The sequence below is a fragment of the Akebia trifoliata genome, chromosome 6, assembly GCF_017979445.1.
Source record: "Akebia trifoliata isolate Shusen 1 chromosome 6, ASM1797944v1, whole genome shotgun sequence".
NCBI lineage: Eukaryota > Viridiplantae > Streptophyta > Magnoliopsida > Ranunculales > Lardizabalaceae > Akebia > Akebia trifoliata.
Window position 1 is genome coordinate 395,663 of NC_141380.1, and position 24,602 is coordinate 420,264.

At 34.2% G+C, this 24,602-nt stretch overlaps 2 protein-coding genes across 2 annotated transcripts; both read left to right on the forward strand.

Annotated features, from left to right (window-relative positions):
• Positions 1 to 35: 35 nt before the first annotated feature.
• LOC147399353 (Lung seven transmembrane receptor family protein) lies at positions 36 to 6,360 on the forward strand. Its single transcript, XM_086444662.1, has 5 exons — positions 36 to 335; positions 2,898 to 3,831; positions 4,849 to 4,944; positions 5,438 to 5,574; positions 5,803 to 6,360. The coding sequence occupies exons 1-5, from the start codon at positions 106 to 108 to the stop codon at positions 5,987 to 5,989; spliced, it is 1,584 nt and encodes a 527-aa protein (XP_086300788.1). The 5' UTR covers positions 36 to 105; the 3' UTR covers positions 5,990 to 6,360.
• Positions 6,061 to 20,143, forward strand: LOC147399354 (uncharacterized). The gene is made up of 17 exons (XM_086446524.1): positions 6,061 to 6,066; positions 6,273 to 6,346; positions 9,322 to 9,414; positions 10,299 to 10,591; positions 10,741 to 10,857; positions 11,036 to 11,081; positions 11,174 to 11,319; positions 11,534 to 11,629; positions 13,756 to 13,810; positions 14,834 to 14,930; positions 15,982 to 16,201; positions 16,805 to 16,874; positions 16,943 to 17,038; positions 17,162 to 17,187; positions 17,281 to 18,243; positions 18,366 to 18,526; positions 19,989 to 20,143. The coding sequence occupies exons 1-17, from the start codon at positions 6,061 to 6,063 to the stop codon at positions 20,034 to 20,036; spliced, it is 2,607 nt and encodes an 868-aa protein (XP_086302650.1). The 3' UTR covers positions 20,037 to 20,143.
• Positions 20,144 to 24,602: the final 4,459 nt, after the last annotated feature.

The following is a 24,602-nucleotide window of genomic DNA, read 5'->3' on the forward strand; positions in this document are numbered from 1 at the left end:
ATTGATCACAGTGGTTTTCGGATCAAAATAGTACGGCTTGGATCTTGGATATATATTTTAGATTTTTTTCAACTCCGTAGTTGAGAGAGAGAGAGAGAGAGAGAGATGAATTACAGAAAGAGCTGTGTCTGTGATCTATTATGGCTAGGGTTTCTGCTTCTGTCCTACTCAATTATCCACGTTGGTGCTTCGATCCATGAGTATAAAAACGAAGCATTTGCTTCTCGGTTGAATTCCTTCTTCTTCCATGGCGGTAGTGAGGGTCTCTATGCTTCCAAGGTTATCGACAAACCCATTTCCGAAGAAAAACCTTACAATGGCAAGTCTTTTATTCGGTAAGCTTTTGATCTCCCAGATTTCATAGGGTACTATGTCTGATTGCTTCGATTATACGCTTTTAATGCATTTGATCGAATCATTGTTTCTTTGTTCAATCTGATTAAGGGCTTTTGATTTTATCAGTCTAGTTTTGTGGAAGATTAACTATATATACATTCTTTGTTCGATTGAGAAAATCTGTTGGGTTTTTTGTTTTGTTTTTGTTTCCCTTAATACAGAGTATCTTTATCAAACCAGCGATCTAACTTCTACAATCAGCAGTTAATTTTCTTTTGAAATGTTGGCTTTGTTAAAGTGAATCAGTAATAAAAGATTGAATTTTTTATGAATATCAAACGTTGGAGGCCTTGATATGATTTTTATTTTTAATGAAAGAAAAGTTTTGTTAGAAATTACCAAAGACAATGTTTAGAGGAGAGTGTCTACAAGCTTGAACGAATTGGAGAAAAGGAAACTTAGATTATGTTAGGTGCATATGAGGATAAGTTGAGTCTTGGTAAAAAACGGAAAAAGTAGGAAAAGATGGCAAGTTTATTCCAATTTTTTTTTAATGATGACTACACAAGAGACTTAGGACTAGGAGAAGACACATGAGAGATCCGAGAGCACACATGCCTCTATAAAATTAGAGTTCCAGAAGTAAAAAAACCAATGTTAGCAAAGTTGAAGGTAGATAGTGCCCTTATTCATTTCATGCTTATATCATATAATGCACTTTGCCTTATGAATTGCACCCTTACCTTTTTCTTTTTTTAAATGGAAAAAGAATTGGAGAAACCCGCTTCTTTTTGTAGTGCGGTGCAGGATCATTGGGTTGAAATTTGATTCGTGGAGGTGGTCTAATTGGTGGATACACTTTGGTTTCAGTATCTGAGCTTACTGGGTGAAAATCCTATCTTTGCAGGGAATGAATTCTGTTTTGTCATCTTATACATGTTGAATGTCATAAAAGATTTGAAGAGAAATGGAAGACCTGAGTACACCTGCATGAATGATTGTTTTCACTCTCTTCTTTGACCATAGCATATCTTATTTCGACACTTATGATAAAAGTTAGTGGAATAGGGGTAGATTTTCCCAAAATGTTAAGATGTATGCTTGTCCTTGAGGGTAGATTTATACTTTTCTTTTTGTAAGTGGAGAAGAATCGTTGCCAATTCTTAGGTGTCCTTGGTGGTAATTTTACATTCTAAATACACCGGAAACGTTGCTCTATTCTGTGTGGGAGGATGGTGTGTAGGCTGTATAGATGGTATCGAGTAGACTACTGGAAAATCAATACACCTACTGGATTTTGATTGTTGCTAGTTGCATTTGCTCGAATTGTTTCGTTTCAAATCCTAGTACATTTCTTATTTTGTGTAAAGGGCCTCTGGAAAGAGTGGTTAGGATGCACACTATCTTGCTTGAGAGACCCATGGCCTTAAAAGATTCAGTTCTAGTGGGAGTGATGGCAGTTTGGTCTTCATGGTTTTTTCAACATTTCCTCTGGTTTGTGACTGAAACATAAGTAAAATGCTGCTGCAGGAATCCTAAGAGGTTTGATGACATGGTTTAGAGTTTTGACAATATCAATCTAGTGAGGATCAATCGAGGAATCATCAACTTGATATCTGTAGACACTGGGACTCAGAACGGGTAAATTGAATGTATAAGATAGCTCTGTTGTTCTGGGATTCAGGAAATATAAGCAGCTTACTAAGAAATTGACAAGTACAGCTTACTAAGAAATTGCCAAGTACTAGTGAGCTTCCATTGAAGCTTAAGTGTCTAAAGCATCTCATTGAGATTTGTTTTTTCTTTAGCACGTGTTATGTACCTATTGCTGAGGTAATAGTGGCTAGAACATGGCAATTTGGACTTCTCAGTAAAAAGTGAGCTTTCTGAGCTGAGATGACTCATTTAATTTCCCCTCAACTTCTTAATTGTTTTTTCTGTTGAGAGAAATCACCTGAAGCTCTTGGACCATGACAGTCTATGGCTAATGATAAGAACCCCAATGTATTGCCTATGAACATTAAAAAAAGCACAACTGAGATCGTCAAACATGCTTTCACAGTGATGTGTTTCGCCCATTGTTATAATAAGAATCACGAGCCATACTTTTCTGTATAGATGGACTTAAAAGTCATGTAACAACATTCCAAGAGTAACGGATGCCAAGTAACATTTGTTGTTCTATATATTTAATGTAGGAATATGTAGAGCTTATGTATGGGGCAAAGGTTAACCAACTAATGGGTAGGAGATATACTACTTTACAGTTTGGATGAGAGGACCTTCCTATCCAGAACTTTTCTCTTAACGTTCTGCCAATATTTTTTCCTTCTTTTGACCAACCAAAACAACATGGTTGGTCAGATATGGATATCCTTATTGGATTAAGTTTACTTGCCTCTTAGGAGATTGGGATTGCTTCAAGTAAATTGTGGATCTTTATTCCTTGCTTCTATACCATATATTTTGATAAATCATCTAATCATGTAGCTTGAAAAAGTTAGACATTTATTCAATATCTCTGTTCAAATGAGATAGTACTCTCACAAGTGCAATTTCAGGTTTGAATCTGTTACCTTTCGGAGGACAAAGGAGGCCACTGCTAAGCAGAATGCAATGCAGAAAGTGACTGGATTGGTGGAAGCTATAATAGTGGAGGTCAGAGACAGGGAGAGAATTGGTGGTTCTTATCTTAATTCTGATGCAATATGCTGCACTCCAGAACTTGCCAATGGTGGATTATGCAATGTGGGAGAAGTAATTATTCACCAAAATCCAGAGAACCCTGACTGGCCAAAACGAATTCAGACCTTCTTTGAAGGAAAAAATGAAGAAGTAAACATGTTAACTTCCACTGTTGAACTAAATGATACTGGAATGTATTATTTGTATTTCATGTTTTGTGACCCACAACTTGAGGGTACACTAATCAGAGGAAGAACTGTGTGGAGAAACCCGGAAGGTTATTTACCTGGAAAGATGAGGCCGTTGATGACATTTCATGGTTTCATGTCTTTAGCTTATCTTGTACTTGGTCTCATCTGGTTTCTCCAGTTTGTTCGCTTTTGGAAAGATATATTACAGCTGCACTACCACATCACAGCGGTAATTGCTCTTGGAATGTGTGAAATGGCTCTCTGGTATTTCGAATATGCAAATTTTAATTCTACAGGGAGTAGGCCGATGGGCATTACCATGTGGGCAGTCACGTTTACTGCTGTCAAGAAGACTGTTTCTCGCCTTCTACTTTTAGTAGTTTCTATGGGCTACGGTGTTGTGAAGCCAACCCTTGGAGGGATAACCTCCAAAGTTCTTCTTCTCGGCATGATCTATTTTGTGGCTTCTGAGGCTCTTGAGCTGGTTGAACATTTAGGAAATATCAATGATTTCTCTGGAAAAGCGAAGGTGTTCTTGGTGCTACCTGTTGCTCTCTTGGATGCCTGCTTCATTATCTGGATCTTTGCGTCATTGTCTAAAACTTTAGAGAAACTTCAGGTAATCTTTCTGTTCCATTTTAACTTTCCCTGTTTCCTGCCCCTTCCAGGTGTTGAGTTGTCCTTATATATGCCAACTTAGATGCCAGGCAGAGATATTTCACAATTTTATTGTAGCACTTAATGTACTATGCACACTCTTTAATAATACTGACAGCATGACATATCTGAACTTTAGATGTCGTTCAAGATAGAGTGATTTTCAATACAGTTCGTATGATTTAAAACTCAAATGTATATTTTCCAGTATTTTAGCTACAAAGTTTCGTGCAATGATCTACAGTTATTCATCTGTTGTTGTAATTAAACGGGAAATTGCTAAAAAAAAGTGTTACGTTGTTTTTATTGCCTTTATATGTTCTCATACTTTATTTTTATGGTAGTCAGGATTTTTAAAAACCTCAACTTTTTAATAAATTCTCACTTCATCACTCAAATAATACATTGTGCATCAGGCACCTTTTATCAGCATCTGACACTGGCACAGAAGGGATGTAGGATCCACAACTTCAAGATGCTTAATATGCTGACAGGTTCTTGTAAACATATTAAAGTTGTTGTACTAATTAAAAGAAACATAAATCTATTGAAAGAGTAATGCCCGAGAAATTAGGAAAAGCTATTATATGGAAATAGCATTCATGTTGGTAAATATCGTCACAGCTAAAAACGTTTAATCTAATCAACCATGTTACTAATGTAATAGATTGCGTAGTTTAGAAGATGCATTAGTGGATAAAAGCGGTTTTGTCTTCTTTTTTTTCATGGTTGTACTTGAATCCACAACCTGAAAGTTGCTTTGCAATGTTTCAAACCAACTAAGCTATGGGTCTAAGCCCCATAAGAGCAGGTTTTTTCTGTCTAGGAATGTTAATTGTCGCTTGCAAAATTCCACATGTTCTTTCCTTGATAAAAATAGGAATGTCTATCACTTTGCAACCTCGCATCACCATAGATCATCTCCTTGACGTGGTTAGTATAACATTTGATGTGAAACTTTTCTCAATTTTTGTTACAGATGCGGAAAAGCATGGCCAAACTGGAGCTTTACCGAAAATTCACCAATTCCCTGGCAATATCTGTGTTGCTTTCTGTTGCTTGGATTGGTTATGAGGTAAGCTGTTTTGCTTGCTCTTCTCACCAGAAAATTTCCTTGTTCATCAACAACGCACCATGATTCTTCTAGCAGATTGAAGTCTACTGACTACTTAAAGGCCAAATGGCCTTATTTCAAAGTATTCAATATCTAATGGCCAATCTGACATGCGTCCTCAAGCATTCCGTAAGGGACACTGCACATTCCATAGCTTCCTTTATTTTTGATAGCACCTCTTGTTGTTCATATCATTTGGGCCCAGAAGTAGCTTATTACGTACCTCTTATTGGCATTTCCACCCTTCTCTTCATCATATTCGTGTTTTCTTCTTTTATTTCAGGAATAAAATTATACCTCTGTTCATATCCTCATGGGGGCATTCATGTACATCTGTTCATTTCCTTATAAGGACTATCTTTTTATAAATTTAATAATCTATGTTTCTATAAAATAATAATAATAATAATCAATGTTACTAATTGTTCATGTTCCTGGATTTGTGTTGGCATAGCTATACTTTAATGCAGCTGATCCATTAAGTGAGCTTTGGCAAAGAGCATGGATCATTCCTGCTTTTTGGACTGTGCTTGCATATATACTACTGGTGGTTATCTGCATCCTCTGGGCTCCTTCACATAACCCAACTAGGTATTCATTGCATCCTCTTCCCTTTCTTTCTTATCCCTTTTGGGGTAAAACAACACACTAGAATTGGTGGATTGTTAGGGTCCAATATTGACAAGAAGAATATCGATATTATGCTTTTAGAGTATAAAATTTGGTCGCATTAAGCAGACACTTATCAGTTCTCAAGTCCATCAAAAGTGTTTGTTTTAATTATGTTTTTTATAATTAATTTGGCACGAGTCCCCGCAGATACGCATACTCAGAGGAGACTGGGGATGACCCCGACGAAGAAGGTATCTCATTGATCAGCAGTGGGATACAGGTGGCTGGAGAAATGGGAAACAAGCTGGAGAGGAAGGAAAGGAAAGTGTCAGTTGCTGCTGCAGATCATGTGTTTGGGCTTGGAGAGGATCTCGAGGAGGATAAACGAGAATGAAGGCAAAACTTATTTTCTCTTATATTCTGGAAAATCTCAGGTTCACTCTTTAAGTCACTTTTCCAGCAAAGATGCCGGTATATGTTCTGTTGTACCACTTGTTTTATATGTACATGGGGGACCTTACAAAGAAGGATATTATACAATAGAGATTGAAGCAAAGTTGAGGACAAACAAGTCATAAACTGCACTGCCTGATAAACACTTTGATGACTTAATCTGCTTTGAAATTTCTTCTGAGAGTAAGAACATTTTTATTGTGTACATGGTATGAAACAAAAAGAGATGTGTGGGTACTGCTGTTGTAAAATGTAGTGGATTTACAAACGAACAACTTCTTGTGGCAATTCCTTCAGGGTAATTTCAAAATACTCCTTTAGGGGGTTTGATGAACATTTTCAAACTGATGACATACTGACATATTGTGGTTGACCGTGATCTTGGGGGGGGGGGGGGGGGGGATTTAACATAAATGGCTGATTCCAAACCAAGTGCAGCTTTGATTTAACATCAATGTCTTATTGGACTTATTTGATGCAGCTTTGATTCCAGTTGAAGTGCTTATATGGAAGTACCTTTCTTTCAATCATTTTTTATATCCATTACTAAAAATTAAAATTAGGGTCCCGTTCAATGGCCAACAGTTTGGCAAATATTTTGGCAAACACTTTTTCAAAACATGGGTTAGAGGTCTTGGAATGGGCTGATTTTTGGTGAGGATAATCTCTATGGTGAGGAGATCATCCTCACCAAAAATCAACTCATTCCAAAACTTCTAGCCCCAGTTTACAAGTTGAAAAATCGTGAACCGTCCATTTTTTGTAAACCATTTTTGATGGGGTTAGAAGTTTTGGAATGGGCTGATTTTTGGTGATGATGATCTCCTCACCGTAGAGATCATCCTCACCAAAAATCAGCCCATTCCAAGACCTCTAACCCATGTTTTGAAAAATGTGTTTGCCAAACTGTTGGCCATTGAACGCTACCCTTAAAATTAAATCAATTAATATAAACTACTCACAAGTTTTTCTATATAAATAGAACATTAAAATTAGGTCAAGGTTATGGAAAAAAAAATTAGGTTGTAGACTCCTCGGTATTTGAGTCGCAATAAAAATATCGTGGTGCCGGCCAACAAGCATTCAATGACCAAACTATCAACTTAAGAAAATTGTAGAGCAAAGAGAATAAAGAAGAGAAATTGTAGCGCAAAGAGAATAAGTAAGAGGTAAGTGTAAGGCACTAAAATCTTGAGGAGACCTATACAAATTTTATAAATAGAAATAAAGTCCCTAGAAATCATAGGTTTTTATTTTTTCAGATTAATCCCATTATCCTGATAAGTCCAAGGGATCCATATTAAATTTTAGGTCATAACCCTAAATAAATGAACTTGACCCAAAAAAATCCATGAAGTCCTCAAAATTAGAATTGGACAAAGTTAGCATTTAAATCAACTAGTCAAAGCCTATTAAGTCATGATTATAGTTGAAAATTTAATTTACTCTAAGTCTATATATTTTATGCCTTTCATAATTTGGAAAGATCTTGTGATCGCTTCCTATTAAAAGACAAAAACTCTCAAGCTTTCTTCTTGAGAATTTTGAATTCACCACTTAATGTTAGGTTCACCACTTTTTATTGTATAGCTCTACATTTAATTATTGTTGAGTTTGACAATATTTTCATTAAAAAAAAATTCGATAAACTTGACAGCAAATAAATGTTGAACTAGAAAATAAAAAGTGGTGAACTTGACACTAAGAGGTGAGTTCGACAATAAAAATGTTTAAATAGACAATAAAAAGTGCTGAACTTGGCATTGTAAATGTAATCAAGATACACAAATTGCATAAATCTAAAAAATTATAACATAATCATCAAAAGATTAGAATCTCAACTTTATTCTACAATTTTTTTATATTATAAATCATCGAAATAAATTAAAAAAATACGTCTAAATGTTCAAAATGAAGATAATATCACTTCTCCACTCCTCATTCATGATCAAAGATAGTTGGAAATGATCGTAATTGCCATTGAAAAATCTAACTAAATGATGAAAATGAGAAAAAGAGTAATTTGAGTATTTCAATGACATTAAACATGTGAGATGACATTAGAGACTATTAAGATAAAAAAAATTACTAAAGAGTTGTGATCTAAAACAGTGTCCCATTCCTATAACAATGTTAGGTGTCTATGTAACAAATTTTTATTAGAATTCAAACACATTAGACTACATGCACTCTTGGGTTAAGAGCTAACAAAAACATGCCACGTAGATACTTTACTTTTATCATAGGAACGAGACCCGTCTGGATCCTAACTCTTTACTAAATGAAGTATAAGGAGACCATCCAAAGCTTAGGGACTATTATTTAGGAAAAATCCATCCACAAGGGTCCTTTAAATAATATTCTCAAAAGAAAATCTTATACCGGTATTAAAATACCTTTTTTTTTTTTTTCTAAAACAGCCACACGACCGTTATAAAAGTCATTTCCGTCTCCCGCTTTTTTCCTATTCTTTGAAGAACTTCCCGCTACGAAATACTTCAAAAACTCCTTCGGAAGAAATCTGCGAACGGATAACTTCAAGGATTGCAATTCGATTCACTAGTTGCAGAACGAATCGCCATTATAGTACGGCCCCGATACTCTTCTCTTTGTTAGGAGTTCGAGATCTACTGTTTTTCTTGTAACATGACTTAGAAGTTATCGTATAACCATCTTGTCCATTTCAATTGAATCGATCTAATTGCAACACATGTTAGGGTTTAAGAGTAGTTATTTTGTGTGTGAGAGATTGCAGATTTGAGACTATCTGTTCTTTTCATTGTCTGGTTAGGTTCCGAATAGATACAGAATCGTTAAAATGATCTTCTGATTCGATTCGGATAAGCGTGTTTTCCCGATAATAATTAGGGTTGATCTTTGCTTTTATTCATAAAAAATACTTTTCATTTTGTTCATGAAATTGAAAAGTTTAAATTGCTCCATATTTGCAGAATTTGAGGGGTTCAGATAGAGATTTTAGGATATTGTTTGAATTTAACTCGACCTTAATAATGATATACTTTTCCTTGTTTTCTTTGTGTTGGTAGATTAATTATAGCAATCAAAGCATTTATTTTGAATCGTAAATTAATTTATAGCGGAAGTCACTTGATCATGAAATTCACAGCTTTCTAGCATTCCTAAGTCTATCATTTTATCCGATAAAGTTTCAGTAGCGATGATATTTTTTTTTCCACTGTGAACATCACAGCCAATGCTTGATATTTGTGTGTGTGTGTGTTTTTTCTTCTTTTCTTTCCTAAATCATGCTAGGTTGCTAGTTCCTGCCGTGTTTCGTTTGGTCTACAGCTTGTCTCTGATACAATGTTACAGTGGATGGGAGGATCTAGGCGGAAGGTGGCAGCTGTAAGTGTAATGGAGATTCAAATTTTAGTTTGATTTATTATTGGCAGAGCAAAATTAGCATCTATTTACTGTATAAATTAACCTTTGGTTGATTTTAGAGCTTGTCCAGTGAATCATAAATCATAGCCTCTTAAATAGACTGAAACCAGCAGAAGGAAAAGGAACCCAGACTGAAGGTTACATGAAGATTATGTGTATTAATTTAAAAAAAATCTTTGACAGAGTAGATCGTATGCAATTGTGAATCCAATTTGATTTGGAAGAAAAGTACTTCTAACTTGTTTTCCAACTTGGCACCAATTTCCGCTTCATTTTAGATAAGGCTAGGATTACAGTTCAACCACATTTAGAACTTTGCACATATAATTTCCTGGATTTTCACATAAAAAACGAGTGGTACAGAATTTCACTTTTTCCGATGATTTCCATCATATTCCTTGATTACTTGATTAAAACACTAATTTTTCCTGGATCAAATCAACTCGACACCTGAGGTATTTGCTGAACTGAGACCTTTTTTTTTAATCTCTCCCTCTTTTTTATTTTCACCCCTTTTCATCTTGGAATCCTTAGTGTTATATATATTTGGTGCTGTAGTCCTTTTCCCCCCCTAATGAAACCAATTCACCAGCTTTACTTTCTCAACAACAATTTAATTTCTATGTGACTATGCAATTCTTTTTCTCTTAGCTGTTGCATTTAGTCACGTGAGATGTCTCACCATACAACATTCTTAAATTTAATTTTACACGCTCGTGTCCTTTTACTCTTATTTGTTGTGTCCGGACTTATTTGAAGTGCCATTTTGATTTCTGGTCTGACACATTACAATGTTTTGGTGTTCATGGTGTTTCTTGTTTATGATTGTATGGGGATAACTTCAGTCAAGAAGATCAACACATAAAAGGTAACATAAACATCTTTTACTTTTCTTTTCCCTTGCAGTATATAATTTGCATACCACTAATATGTTTAGACATTTGGTACCGCACACTTCACAAACTTTATAAAATTTCAAGGCAGAAACAGTACTTTGAGCAAAAGAAACAGCAACAACAGAGAGCTGGCTTAGATAACAACACTGATGGAATAAACACAAGTGGCCAATACCATGAGAAACCTAATTCATTGGACATCATAAGTTTGTTGAACTTGGCAACGGTTGCTTGCACCAATGGTAAAACTATTTGCAATATTTTTTATGTTTGGGACTTCTTTTTTGTCTTTTTGCTAATTGGCCAGTTACTTTACGGCATTCTTCTATTTTCGTCAATCCTTTTTTTTTTTTTTGGCTTTTTAATTTTTCAACTGTTTCCATGAGGAAAGCAAGGGAAGATCCAGAGGCCAATGCTTCTTCAGTGAACCATCAGGTTTTGAAGTGCCCACCTGCAGGCCCAAAAAATAAAATTATTCATAGAGATTTGGATGATTTGAAGCAAGCTCGTAAGTTTTTTTTTCTTTCTCTTTTTAAGTTTGTCTACACTATGATTCATGGCTCCGGCCGTGCTAGGTTTCAGCTGTAAAGTTGGTGGTGTATCCTTAGTTTATGCTAGTGCAATATGAAAAATGTTGTATGCATGATGATTCGTATGCTGAATAATTAGCCTGCTATCTGAAACAGAATCTAAACCATCAGGATATGAAGTGAAGAATGTATCCCCAAAGAAGTAAGTGTCAAATATTTGTGCTATTGCACGTGTCTTTCTTTGCATGTGCTTGGGTTCTCTCTGTGAAAATTGATATTGTGTTCGCCTAACAGGGTTTTCTCCAGCTGTGCTGATAATGTACCATCTCCTCCTAACTACTCTGCTAGCAAAAAGAGTGATAATGTACCATCTCCTCCTAACTACTCTGGTAGCAAAAAGAGTGATAAATTGTATCACTGGAAGACAGAAACTGAATATCGTAAATATCAACTTTTGTTTGACACTGATTTTCTTGGTTAAAATGAATAATAGTCTTCTTTCCTTTCCAAGGAAATTTTAACCATTTCAGCTGTTTTCTTTAATTTTGTTATTGCGATGAAGTTTTGACATGGAAGGTGTATCCGGTATTTAAATTCTCATATCATTTTGTTTTGTCTTCTCTCCTTTTCCTTTTCTCTGTTATGCTTTTGCAGAGTTATCTGTTCTTGATTTACTAGCTGATGATGGGCCAAATGGAAATTTAGAAGGAAGTCCAGTACATGAAGCTCATGTTGCATTTTCTGTAGAAGGTAATCTTTTCAACTGAAGCTTATGGAAAGTTCAGTAATATCTCATTGTCATAAACACCAATTTATGGAGAGAGTTTTATTTCCAAACTCTAAGAGTACAAGTATATATTTTTTAATTATTCTTGAGATCCATGGGCTCCAGAGTTAGATGGAAAATGCAAGTTGAATTTTCTAAAAAGTGACGGGAAGACCAAATAGGATGGGATTGAGGCAGTGAAAATGTATATGAACACGCTTGAACTAACAGAAAATATGGTTTTAGCCAAAAAATTGAATGGAGTTTGATGATGAGAATGGAGTTTTTCATGTTATTCTGTGTTTAGAAGTTAAAACCAAGCAAGCAAAGCTTGTGAGTACTTATACCATGACGTGGGTTCAAAGCTGCCTTTATCCACCAACTGTTAACAAATAACCTTTTGCCAACCCAAAAAATAAAAATAGAAACCAATTTGCAAAGAAAAGGGTTTATGTGAACAGATGAGCACAAGAGAAGGAAGGAATGCTTCTCTTGGAGATGGAAAATTACAAGCTAGAAACAACATAGAAACTCACAGGAAATGCTTAAAAAACATAGGAATAACTCTCAAAGAGAAAATGAGGAAATGGAACTGCTTGTTGAACTTTTTTTGTAGGAATGTTTGGTCTCATTTTCCCCTTCTTTCCCTCGTTTCTTTTGTTTCTCCATTTTTTACAAAAAATAAATTCAATGTTTCCCATCCATGTTTTTTGGCAGTTTCTGCAACTGAGGGACAGACTAGAGTGAAATATACCAAGATGATGTGGTTTCTCATGTATACTTATATTCTCTTAGAGGGATATATTTCATTTTTATGTACTTTTACATTTTCTAGAATAGTTTACCGTATTGTGCCATCTATGGATGTCCTTCATGAGGCTTTTCTTTGTAGTTCGTACTTCACGCTATTAAAATCTATTGGGTTGATCTTGCATTCAATCTTTTGAATGGCCATAGGGTGTTCCAGGTTTCCAGGTTCAATTATTTATGGATCACACACATTTCATAGATCTTTCCTAACACCTTTCACGAAGTGAAGTATTTTGAAAAATGAAAAGATAATAACAAAATCATGGAGTACGAAAGAAGTTGAATTCAAAACGAAGTAATGATTAAGTTATTGAAACTTGAAAGTTGTGCAACCTTGTCAACTGATAATGAGAGAACGAAATCCGGATAAATACCAATACTTGGTACAGGTAGAAAGATACAGATTGAAACAAATAGTTCTTGTGGTCCAGAATCCAAAAAAGATTGATCTAGATTCTCTATTCCTAATTGAAATTGCTGTGGTACGGAAAATCCTGAAAAGAGTGGCCACGGAATGCAAATATCCCCGCCGATCCATTTATGATACATCAATGGGAGAACAATCCTGGTCAAACCCCTTACCTAAGGTCGACTTACTTCGGCGAAAGGGGGTCAAATTCTCCGAACCTTTGTTATTTTAGTTAGGTTTAAATTTCTAATTCCGATCTTCCTCCCCAATCTGATATTATGGTACCGGTATAGACCGAAATTCCGTTATGGTCCAATTCTGAACGGTAATAAATACCAGGGCTTTGCAATATTTGATTGATCACAATTCTGTATATTCCATTTACTATAGAGGTTCCCAGGGAATTCATTAGAGGGATGTTTCCGATAAATATGGTTTGTTCTTGCATATCCCTACCGGTTTTCCAAATGAATCCCGCGGGTACATATAATTCAGAAGAATATGGGAAGCAGTGAAAAGCAAAAGTTATCAAATGCTTGGTTATAGCAACAAATTGCTAAGTGACTACATCTCGTCATCCAATAGCAGCATGGAGTGTTGCCCGGATGTGATCATTTTATGAATAAATGGTTGAAAGAACTTTTTCTGATTTGTTGCTTGGATAGTTTCAGGAAAAGGGTTGATGAAATATGTTTGTAATTTTAAACCCACAAACAGGGATGCATGTGAATTTGTAATGTTTGGATAAAAACTGCTAAGCAAATGGTAATGTGGTATATGCATTGTTGAGTATTTAGCCATCTATGAATTTGTTTACTTTTCCTACTCTTCTTGGTTCAGTTTATGTCGCTTCCTTCTGTTAGTTTATTGTAGTTTGCTCTTGCTTGTCAGGTTTAGGTAAAATGGGGATGGAAACACCTGTTCATTCACCACAGCAACCTGGCAGGTAATTCTAACGTGTTTCAAATTTTCCTTGATATATTGGCATATATAAATAAACTTAAATGATTTTATGTCATGCGATGAGCATTCAGACCTTTAGCATGGATATTGTATTAGTGTTGGAGAGGCAAGGTGACTGGACTTGTACCATCTTTAGGGGACCTGTGATTTTTCCATGTGGATACTTCATAATGGATGTATTATCCATCTGTGGTGGACCTGTGACTGGATCATAAATGGATTTCCATTCTTGATTGTGACCATTCTGGTTCTCCTTGGCTGCCAAACCTAAAACGATTTCTTTAGCATCCCCTTGCTGATTACACTTGCCATTTCACTCACATTAAGTCCCTGTGTTGTACATGTAGACCTATGCGATTTGCACCATCTCTACTGGTTATCTGGTTCACAACAGGCTAGTGTTTTGTTCACACTTAAACTGAGTTGGATCATAGTAACCTTATAGTTTTCTTTGAGGAGTTAATTTCATTTATTGCTGTTATATCTGTAATTTCTCTTTCTTCCACCATGGCTGACCCACACAGTTACTGTACCATGTAAGTTAACCACCACCTGTCTTGTCCAATTTCTAATGATGTCCACTGTATCTAGTTGATAAAATGTGTCATCTGTAATAGAGTAAATAGCAAGTCTTTGTTTTTTAATAATTCCAAGTCAATAATGTTACATAATCGTACTATGTGTGTATGCATTGTCTTTCCACTCACTTCTAACTTTTCTGCCCTCCCTTGAGATTCTTACTTGGTGCTTTGGTGGGAATGTGGTTTGCTATAACTAGGTCTAGTTTGTTTTCGAAGGGTCAACTTGAACTCTTGTGGTAGCTGGCTTTTATAAATTTCTGCATGTGCTTATCTGGTTATTTACAACTTCATTTTTTTACTGTATCTAATTTAAGTGTATTAGCTGTGTTACCGTTCTTGTAAATATCCAGAAGATTCTAATTACCCCTCTCCCCAAAAAGAAACCTCATCTAAAACTGAATTAATTTTTGTATATTTGTTATTAGATCCTTCTTCAACAGTTGCTCCTCACCAAAGGCTGCGAGGCAACATCACTCATCCAAGAACTTTAAATACGTCATGGACGACCTTGAGCTTGATTTGGTAAGAATTTGTACTAATTGCCTAATTTGTCTGTGTTGAACTCTGCATTTTGGAAATTTGTGAACAAGTTTACATGTCATACAAAATTATGCTGGGAAGTGTTGAACCATAAGCTAGGGATATTGTCATTTATTGTATCACTGAGCCAAAAGTTTCCCCTACTCTTCATTGTCTATTAGTCTAGCTTTTAACTGTGCTTTTTTATAGTGTTTTTATGTATAGCCATTGGTAGAAGATACTGGGTGTTTTTTTTTTTTTTTTTTTTTTTTTGGTTTTTAGTATTTTAGGATTGTTGTGTGAAGCAGGGCTTGTACGTTCCTCCAAACATTTGGGTCGAGGTTGGATCTTTCCATCCTACCATGGTGTTAACTTCCCTTTGCCATTGTATCACAAATTAGTGGCAGCTCGATTTACATCACTGCAATTTCGGATGCACCTAGAATATACTAAGCTGCTACCTGCATGTGTTGGAGGACCAGCATACATATTTGTGATTTAATTGGTTACTGTCCAAAATTTATGGACGCTTGAATACCTTATCTTTGACAAATCTTCAAACTGCACTACTTTATGCACTGGAGTCCAAAGTAGAGTATTTTTTATATATGTTCTCCGGAGTTTTGCTTCAAGTATCAAACAGTGAGATATTAAGTACTTTTGGGCTATAACATATTTCCTTCCCAGCAGATTGTGGAAGAGGAGTGCTATTTCATGCTCTTGAAAGGAACAATGAACGGTTAAGTTGGATACAGATTGTAGATTCATCTAATTTCATTCATGTACTGTTTTTAGTATGCAACTATTATGAGTATTAGAATCTGATAGAGAAATATATACTGCTATATGTTTTTCAGTTTTAGTTATCTTTATCTTATGCCAATGCTCACTACTGAGCTGAAATAATATTGTTTGATATTTTACTTCCTGCTGTTGCTTATAGTAGTGAATGAATGTAAAGGAATTTTATCAAATGTGTAATTAGGTTCTTGCCATTGCATACATTTCCACTTTCTATTAATTGAAACAAATTAAAGTGATGTACTAAGTGCAGAATGCTATGATACATGATATCGACATGCCACTTGGCGGTAGTTCTTTGGAGTTACCTTTCAACTCAAGGGGCATAAGGAATCATTCTGACAATTCAAAGAGCTCAAAATTCACTGGAAGAGGTTGTAAGCCAGTGGATTCCTGTTTTCGAATGGACAACTTTTTTGGCGAGGAAGAACATCTCTTCAACAGTATCGAGGAGAGTGAAAAGCCTTGGAATGGTAGTTTCTTTCTTGCTATTCATTTCTTTTTCTTTTTTCCCTTTTTTTTTCCCCTTTCAATTGAATTTTATGGTTTGATGCATTTTACAAGATTTTGGTATTTAAAATGTTCCAACACTTCATTCCTGATTGTTGCCCATGAGTATTCGTATATAGTTACTGTATGCTCAGAGAGCTGTGATTCAGAACGGTCGTATCCATCTGAAGGAACAGTATATTATGCGTCACACAATTGTAGCATTACAAATCTGTACATGTATTTGATCTAGCTTTGAATACAAAGAAGAGTTTTATAAAGTTTCAAACTTCAGAAATCATCTTATCATCAAAGTTCTATGGCTCCTTTTTTACTATCTAGTATAAAAGCATGAGCAAAATCTTTTACATGGACAGATATTTTATTGTTATTTATCTTCTTTTATCCCCCATCCCACTCATAGATGAATGATATGAATTAGGAAAAGTTTCATATTAATGGCTGCCTTTAGCACTCTACATTATACAACCTTCCTGTTTCTATTGGACTCATCAGATTCAACCAATTTTTTAGTTTATAAGTCCTTGGAGCATTTAATCACTTTGCTTTATTGATTATGGAATTAGAGTTGCCACCATATTTCAAGCACCTAGCATCAGAAGAAGACTATGACTTCATAACTTTAGATGCAGCAAGGTATAATTCAGGTGTTGGTGGAGTATTTAATCAAGCAAGGGCATTTACTGATGGAAACTACTCTACAGTGGCAGGTACCATATTGTAGATGGAAGTTGGGATTTTAGTCCAACTTTGTGTTACTTTGGAAAAGAAGATGAAAAAGATAACATGAGCTTGTTGAGGTAAATATCCTGAGATTCTTTTGTTTGAAAGCAGCCTCATCCACCAAGTTCTCTCTTGTTGAATTGATGCTTATAGATATACATATATTAATTTTTTCTTTCTGTTTTTGGAACTTACGACAGTGAAGAGTCGTGCTCATCCAGTACAGGTTATTATTGATTATAAAGAGATTAATTGATGAATATTTTATTTAACCAATTTCATTTTGAAAAATGTATTTATCTTCTTCTGTTCTTCTTAGCGAGGGATGGAAAAGCTAAATATTCGGCATCGAACTTCATGAAACTGGGAGAGAGCATGAGAAAACATGGGAGTAAGCTTTGCAGGAGTCGAGGAATAAACTACAATGCGATGAATGTATGTGCCGAAGAGACATGGTATAAGGACAGTGATGAACTTTACCAAGGAAAGAATCAGAAAGGGCTAGGAAGGTATGCAGAGTTGCTTTCATCAGGGACCAACCCACGCCATCACTCAAAAGAGCTTTTTAGGGTCCAGAAAGATTTAGAATCACGGGATACTTTGTTGTTCGAGGAAGGATATACTTCAATCGATATAGACTTGGGTCTTGGTTCTTTCTGCAGAACTTCCATGGAATCAGATTCAGCATCCTTGGATTGGAAGTTTTGGTCCAAAGATCTTGGAGAATTTCCAGTTTCCAAACACTCATCTTGTAAGAGGTCCAAACTTGATACTCCTGTCAAGTGTGCCCCTTTTGGTAGTTTCTTATCTGAAGAAGTATTCCAGCAACCATTCAGTCCAATGCATTCATATGATCCTTCCTTTCTCTCAAACATTGGACCCAGACCAAGAAAGCCAGAAATATTTCGGGCTTCTAGAGCAGAAGTCAACCCTCAGAATTCATCTCACGCTACTGATTCTCGGGGATATGTAGAATTTCCTACTTTATCTGGATGGGAAAATGGTAACAAAGATGATGAAGACAAATCAGAATTTCGGCCAACTGAATGTGAAAATTTTCCAAAGGAACCAGAGAATGAAGTTTCAGTTGGAACCAATGATTTGTCATCAGAAAATGATAAGGTTATGGATGCTCCAGGTTCTAAGGATAACTACAATGAATGCATGGAAACTAAAGATGAAACTACAGAGTTAATTGAGAGTATGAAAACAAGTGAATTTTCCGAACATGCAGAAGAGACTTCATCGGCCATAAAGGAGGTTCCTCAAAGTGGGAGTGAAGGTCCTTCCCTTTTCTTCTAGTTTTACTCTGATGTGTTTCTTACACTTCTCTGAATGTTATATAACACTTTTAGATTGATCTTTCTGAAGTATACATCACATTTCCTTGATAACTGAATGCAGGAAAACAACAGTTCGAACGTGAGAAAATAAATTGTGGCACGAAGGGGAACAATAGTAGGGACGACCCATCTTACCAGGTGATGCTTGAAAGCTATGTTCTTCAGCTTCTGTGTGTGCAGAAGGTACTGAAGGAAGCATCTGAACAGGAATCTGAAAAGAAGGTATGATGTTTGTTTCATCCCTTTCTCCCTCGTGACAAATAGAAGGATTCCTACAAATTTCAGAGAACGAAAACACTTAATGTGCTGAAATGCCATTCCTATCTCTTCGATTAGCTATGGTTCCAAAAGTTTTATATTTCAAGAGACATAGTATAGCAAGTATCAAGAATCCCATTAAAAATCCCAATTAAACTTGACACCCTCCGCCCTTTAAAGTCTTCCCTCGAGACAATTTTCTATCATCCATATATGACATTTCACTAATAACTTCCATCTCTGGGAAACACATACTCGAACTGAAGCAAATATATCAATGATAAACATCATATGTTGAGTGTCTATGCAGACTCGGACATTTTCTTATGTTAAATTCTCTTTTGAGTAGCTCTCTAGATATTCATATTTTGCATGCTTATTTTTCTCTAGTCTTCTGTGGAGTTTTGTGTTCTTGAGAATTTTTAGGACCTCATAGGTTTTAATCCTAATGAATGATCTTCATTACAAAATATTTTTATTCAAGTTTAAAATTGATATTTGCTTCATATAAATAGATGATCGGAAGGACCCAAAGTGTCAAAAATTATAGTAAGGAGGCACATGAGTACTTGACTAATTTTCATAAGGGTGCGCGGAAAAGTGCAAAAAGGTGATAGCTAAAGATGTCTGAGGATGTTTTTATTTTTTTATTTTTTTGGTTTGATATATTAGAAACACTTTCCTGACTAGGTTAGAAAAGTTTCATGACCGCTCCTTCATTCGTGGCATCCAAAACATGCTTGGATGCCCCCAAGGATGTAGATCATAAAATTTTAAAAATCATCATAAAAAGACAAGTTTTCACCTGTTGATTTGATTTTAGATTTGGGAGTTGGGTGACTGTCCATTTTTAAAGTCTTTGATCAGGTCAATTTTATTTTTTAATCTAATCTAGGCCATGAAATCTTGAGGGCTGTGGTATTATTTGGTCAATGGGACAATTCATATGTGACTAGCAAAACCTTATTAAGGTTGGTGGTATTCTTGCCTAATTCTATCTACAACTATAGAGTGTTCCCTTCCTTTTTTTTTTTTTATAACTACTATTGAGTTTCACATAGATAGCATTTTGGATGATCCAACTGCAATAAGTTAAATATTGTGACCAAAGCTTAGTTAATTTTAGTTTTGTATGATTGATACATGAGTCGTGCCGGAGTGACATTGACATTTACATCGTTTCACACATTGTTGACTTGGAGGAGCTCACAGCACCATCCATGCTTTTCACTCTTATCTCAATGTAAAGCATCTATGATTCTGTACACATCCACATCAGCAATGCGTGAATCAATATAAATTTAAATGTTACTTCAGCATTTTCCTTTATACATTCGTCCATGGAGTTGGTGAAACTGTCCCCACACTCAATTTCAACATCATCGCGTATTTTCCATTACGATTTTTATCCATAAAACACTTGCAGGAGTTACACGTGAAAGAAAAGGACAACCTCACAATCGCAGGCACTTGAGCTAATACTTGGAAATTTTGTGTACCAAATCATCATTGTTTCTAGTACGGTCTTTGTTAATTGGAAAACAAAAGAGAAGCTCGGTAAGAGGATTTTTTTTTATTTTTGAAAAATAGTGCAACTATTGATGGTAGATGATATGGTTTTATTAATTCTCTCTTAAATCTAAATTTTAATTCTCATTTGCTATCTTTGATTTTAATATATAATTTATTATTTTTATTTTTGAAAAAAAAAAAATCTAAAAAACTAAACAAGACTCGTGATTAGAAATATAATTTTTATAGTCCAGAATATTTAATTGTAATGACTTCTAAATCCCTATTCAAGTTTAATGTCAGGACCACATGTAAGAATTACGCATAAGTGTGCATGTCAAATTTTTCGTGTTCCTTAACTCAAAATGTTTGACGTTAACATCTAATTTGATTGGTGGATTATAATTTTTAAATTTGATGATTTTTCGAAGTTGAACCCTTATTATTATTTTAATAAATTTTGGATACACAACTCTAAAACGGAGAACATTTGGATACTTTTACATATGTTTGTCAAATAATTTAATTCTTTTATTTACATAACAAAAAAATTTTATATTTGATTAAAAATTTTATATTTGTAAGTATAAAGATTGAAATAAAGGAGTGTGGTTCAAACAATCTTATTTTATTGTATCTTCTTTTTTTCACATTTTCAAGAAAAATTTTTAAAAATTTTAATTTTTTATTTTTTTAATATCTCCTTTAATTTTATCATATTTTCCTTCTTTACACTTTGAATCTTAAAATGAAGTTCAAGAATGTACGTCAATGGCACCCGCGAACCTAGTTTGTAAAAAATTCACGACTTATTACTATGACAAGGATGTGACAAAGGTTGTTGGATGAATTCCACAAGTTGATAAAGAGTTAAAAACGGCCTTAAAATCGCATTGGATAAAGGCACTAAACGGAAAAGAATCTGACAGCGTTTGTCTCCAACTGTGACTGTGTTGTGGTGGACCTAAACATTTTAATTTTATTGTGTGGAGGTGCCACGCTATATGAATACATCGCACGTGGGCACGTAGTCTTCACAAATTTATAACACGTTATATTAGGCTGATGTGCACGTGATCCACGCCAAACAGGCTCTGTTGCATGGACAGTCCTTTCTAAATGGTTTGCCATCAAGGATAAAGATTCTTATCTACATTTCAAGGAAAATTACTTAAAAGGACGCTGGTGGAGGGAATTTTTTTCTTTTTTTATTAATAATCCCTATGTTTTGGAGAGTCTCTTACTAGTTGATTTAGTAAACTTCTCATTTTTTAATAGTCCCTAGACTTCATCTTTCACATTTTTCACAATTGAATGTCTTCACTGTTCAAACTCATCTTTTTTATTCAAAAAAATTGGATTCTTGACATCTTAATTTAATTTTGGAGACTCTATTCTGTTGGAAAAAATTTTAAAATAAAAAAAGATGTCATTTTTATGAGTTTTTTCAAATATTTTGAAAATATATGTAAAAAAAATTAGAGGTTTTTTTTTTTGTTTGTTATTTTTGGGTGAAAATCGATAAAAGATGATTCTTTTGATTTAAAATTATTTAAATAAGTCGTTATCTCAAGTTTTTAATTGATCTTTCCATATATTTTAGTCGGAAAAACTTAAAAATTAAAAATAGGTAGATTTTAATTCATCACTTTTTAATTATTGTCAAATCCAACAATAAATAAAAAGTAGTGAACTCTCCAACAAATAAACAGTAGTGAACTCTATGATAAATAAAAAGTGATGAATTTAACAAAAGATAAAAAAGTTGTCAATCCCTCGATAATGAGGGACCATTAAAAAATAAAAAAAGTTTACTAAATGTCTTATCAAGCTATCACCCAAAAGTAAGGGAATATTAAAAATAAATCCCTCCACCATAGTCTTTTAAGTAATTTTCCTTATTTTTTATGGAGAATTTCAAACGACATCAATTCTTTCTTATTGTCCTATGAATTGGGGTTATCTAAGTAAAAGTTGATGTGTCAATGAAAATTTACTTTTGAAATACATATATATGGATAATTTTTTAAATAATTATCGAAGTTTTTGGTACTTTTAAAATATTGTTAATATTGACATAATTATTATTTAATGTTAATAAAATATTATCAAATTGTCGTAATGACTTTATCAATATTAATAATATTTTAAAATTATCAAAAACTTTTATAATTATTTAAAAATTTATCAATTATTTTACGGATGAACTTTTATAGTGATATCTCGGAAGAGATGGACAAACCAATTTCCCATTTGAGAAAAAAAAGAGAGGAAAGAATGGAATCATTAGCTCAGGTTTCACATTTCAGCGTATTTGGACATTTGACAAGTACTTTTTCTAACTTAGAGATCCGTTTAAAATCTAGTCTCATCAGCTTATCATAACGGCCCAACCAAAAGCCATCTTTTAATATGATCATGCATGTGGGTGTTAAGTGATGCTTTAAAATTCGATGATGGGATCGAAAATTTGTGGCATGAGTTATATCATGATTTTATGTTGATTCAATTTCATTGGGTTGATTTACATGATTAAAAATTTATTTAAATTCTTTTATGTTTTAAAACCCAAACTGATGATCATATCTGATTCAATTTTTTCTGATCAATGTATGTTTATAAAAATATGCATAAATTCATCCTAAATTACCTTTATTTATATTTAATTCGTAAATAATTTTTTAATTAAATAGATTTTATTATAAAATCCAATCGAACATGTTGCGGTTAGATCCCAAGTCACGCACAAAAAATTGATTATTAAAATTAATTCCTTTTAACAATAAATAAATTAATTTCAACAACCAAACTCCAAGACTATGTTATAAAGTAAATGCAAAAAAAATAATAAAATAGATAAAATAGCACAATCACAACAAAAGATTTACACAATTTACCCGAGTAAATTGACAAGTAAAATCTATTAATAGAAAATAAATTACAATAATGGAAGTCTATACTTACTATTGTATAAATTTCTTGTATTCTGTTGTGTTGCGCAAAGCTGCGAGGGTGTAAGGAACTATAACTCTCGGTATTATAAATAGAGATTTTTAGGACTATAAAACTTATGAGAAAATAGTGGTTGTTATTATTTTATTCCGTGGACGTAAACACATTATCGAATCATATAAATCCTTGTGTTTTGTGCGATTGTATTATCTTTATTTTTTTACATTTACTTTCAACACTCTGATGAAACTCATCAAATCTCTACACCCAACTTTAATAATAATCCAAACAAGAAATCCCGATCTCAGTCTCGTTGTCACAAATCCACTACAACAATGAGATGATTACTCCTAATGAACTTGAGCTTTTTAGATTTTACAAGAAAAGAAAAATATATATAAAGATTCAATGCTTTTTCACACTCTTTACAAAGAGAAAAATCTCATTTTATGGACCAAAACTACAATCTAGGCACCCTCTTTTGTTTTTCATTAGTTAATTAAATGACATTACTCAAAATAATCTTGAATTTTTTTTTATAAATCTTAAGAAATAAAAGAATGTGATGATTTTACATCACCAAACCGAACATAATCTAATCAAATCAATTTTATTTTGAAATATTGTTGGAGTTGGTTGGACCATCGATTGGCTCCAATTTTCAAAACAGTGAGATTAAGTAGTACCATATAAGAATGTAAGACAGTGGATCATGTATGAAGGATAACAAGGCCCACAATCACAGCAACAAAGTTCAGACTCGATAATAACTCAATAGGGGTTCATATAAAAAAATCTGAATTTTTTCAAGACATAGACAAATGATGTTTTTAGGTTTCTTATCAAAATCACATCAACATCTCGAAAACTTTCTAAAAATCCTATCTGTTTCTTGAGATTTGAAGTGTCAAAAAAATAAAAAATTTTGAGAGTAAGAGATAAAATTATTATCATGTTTTACTGGCCAATTTAATCCTTAGTTCTATTCAGAGAAATATATCAATTTTTTGAAAAATTTGAAGAATTTTCTTGGCGATGATGCCACAGCTAAGTAAATTCCAAGTGAAGAAATCTGTCATGTTCACTCCTGCCAAATGTGGGTTTCATGCCATCGTCGATAATCATAACCATCCACTTAATTATTACGAGAGCTGCTATGGCAACACCAACTCTTCCCAATGAGACTGATGTGGCGTTAGTAAAAGTTGGTGTGGTAATAGTAACTCTCATTATAATAACTCATCTTTATGGGCTCCACTCCCGAAATATCGTTCACCCAATATCGTGATAAATTGTAAATAATTTTTAACTGCAGTGCTCTTTGATCTGACTACCCACGTGGCACACTCAATCGATTCTCCTGATGTGACAATTTTGAGAATCATAGATCTAGACGCCTCGGGATACACAACTTGTCACGTCAGGAGAGCGGTCGACTGGGCCACGTGGAGTAGTCAGGTTTTGATCCGGTTTCGCTCAGTAGATGGATCCATTTTTTAAAACGGTATTTTTGGTAGTTTAGAAACACCTCCTAATTTTAGAGGAATTTACGAAAAAGGGTATGTAGTAGAATCTG